Source organism: Capsicum annuum, chromosome 6 (assembly GCF_002878395.1).
Source record: "Capsicum annuum cultivar UCD-10X-F1 chromosome 6, UCD10Xv1.1, whole genome shotgun sequence".
NCBI classification, from domain to species: domain Eukaryota; kingdom Viridiplantae; phylum Streptophyta; class Magnoliopsida; order Solanales; family Solanaceae; genus Capsicum; species Capsicum annuum.
The window spans coordinates 227,986,232-227,987,399 of NC_061116.1; the positions used below are offsets into that span (position 1 = coordinate 227,986,232).

A 1,168-nucleotide genomic window follows, 5' to 3' on the forward strand; every position below is an offset into this window, starting at 1 on the left:
CAAAATGACACATCAATCTTTCTTATCGTCCTCATTTTAGTGTACAATTGTGTATCAACATTAACAACTTGTAGAAGTCATGAAACTATTCCTCCTCTTTCTTGTTCTTCTTTTTCTCTCAAGGATTGGAACAAATGAAGCTATAAGAACTCTTGATGAAACTCATCTTCTATTGCCATCTTTGCAAATCCATCCCCCAGTTAAGACTCCATCACCCAATTCAGGAACCGAGGCCACTAGTAATATGGCAAGCAGGGTAATTGAAAGAAACTTTGTCGGTCGTAAAAAGTTTTTTGCTCCTACTACCAATGCATACCCTCTTAATGAAACAAATGTGTTATTACCAACTAAGAAAATCTGTTCTCCAGTCAAGACTCCATCACTAAATCCAGCAATCGAGGCCACTGTAAATATTTCAAGCACGATTACTGAAAGAAACTTTGTTGGCTATAAAGATTTTTTCACTCATCTTCCTCTTATTAATGCATATCCTCTTGATGAAACTCATCTTCTATTAGCATCTTTGCAAACCCGTCCTTCATTTAAGACTCCATCACCCAATCCAGAAATTGAAGCCAGTGTTAATATGACAAACAGGGTTACTGAAAGGAACTTTGTTGGTCTTAAAGAAGTTATTTTTTCTCCTCCTCCTTCTACTAATGCATACACTGTTGATGAAACTCATCTTCTATTACCTTCTTTGAAAACTCGTCCTCCAGTGAAGACTCCAATAACTTATCCAGGGACTGAAGCCCGTGTAAATATGGCAAGTACTGAGAAGAAATTTGTTGGTCATAAAGAAGTTGTTTTAGCTCCTCCTCCTCCTCTTCATCAACCTCTTTTATTACCATGCCTTCAAACCCTTCCTACCAGATTCATTCAATCCCTCAACTGGTAAAGCAGCAAGAACATAGGAAAACAAACTCTCAAAACATAACGGTGTTCGACCTAATAATAAATTATAGTGGTACGCACTTTGTAAAATTATCTCTCAATACAATAGCATACTCAAATATTATATAATAATATTTTATAAGAAACATATCACATACAAAATAAAATACAAAAATATCAATGTTAATCATCATAAATGTAGTGCACACAGTAAATTTCAAGTACGAATATCTAATGTAAAGGAAAAAAATATATTTAAATGATCCACATAAGT

The 1,168-nt window shown here is 34.6% G+C and overlaps 1 protein-coding gene across 1 annotated transcript in view; it reads left to right on the plus strand.

The window, feature by feature from the left end:
• The window catches only part of LOC107873774 (proline-rich protein 36-like), a 7,390-nt gene extending 6,492 nt beyond the window's left edge, over positions 1-898 (plus strand). The window contains exon 3 of the mRNA XM_047414625.1: positions 75-898. Within this exon, the coding sequence (XP_047270581.1) occupies positions 75-898 (824 nt within the window). The remainder of the gene's footprint in view (positions 1-74) is intronic.
• Positions 899-1,168: the final 270 nt, after the last annotated feature.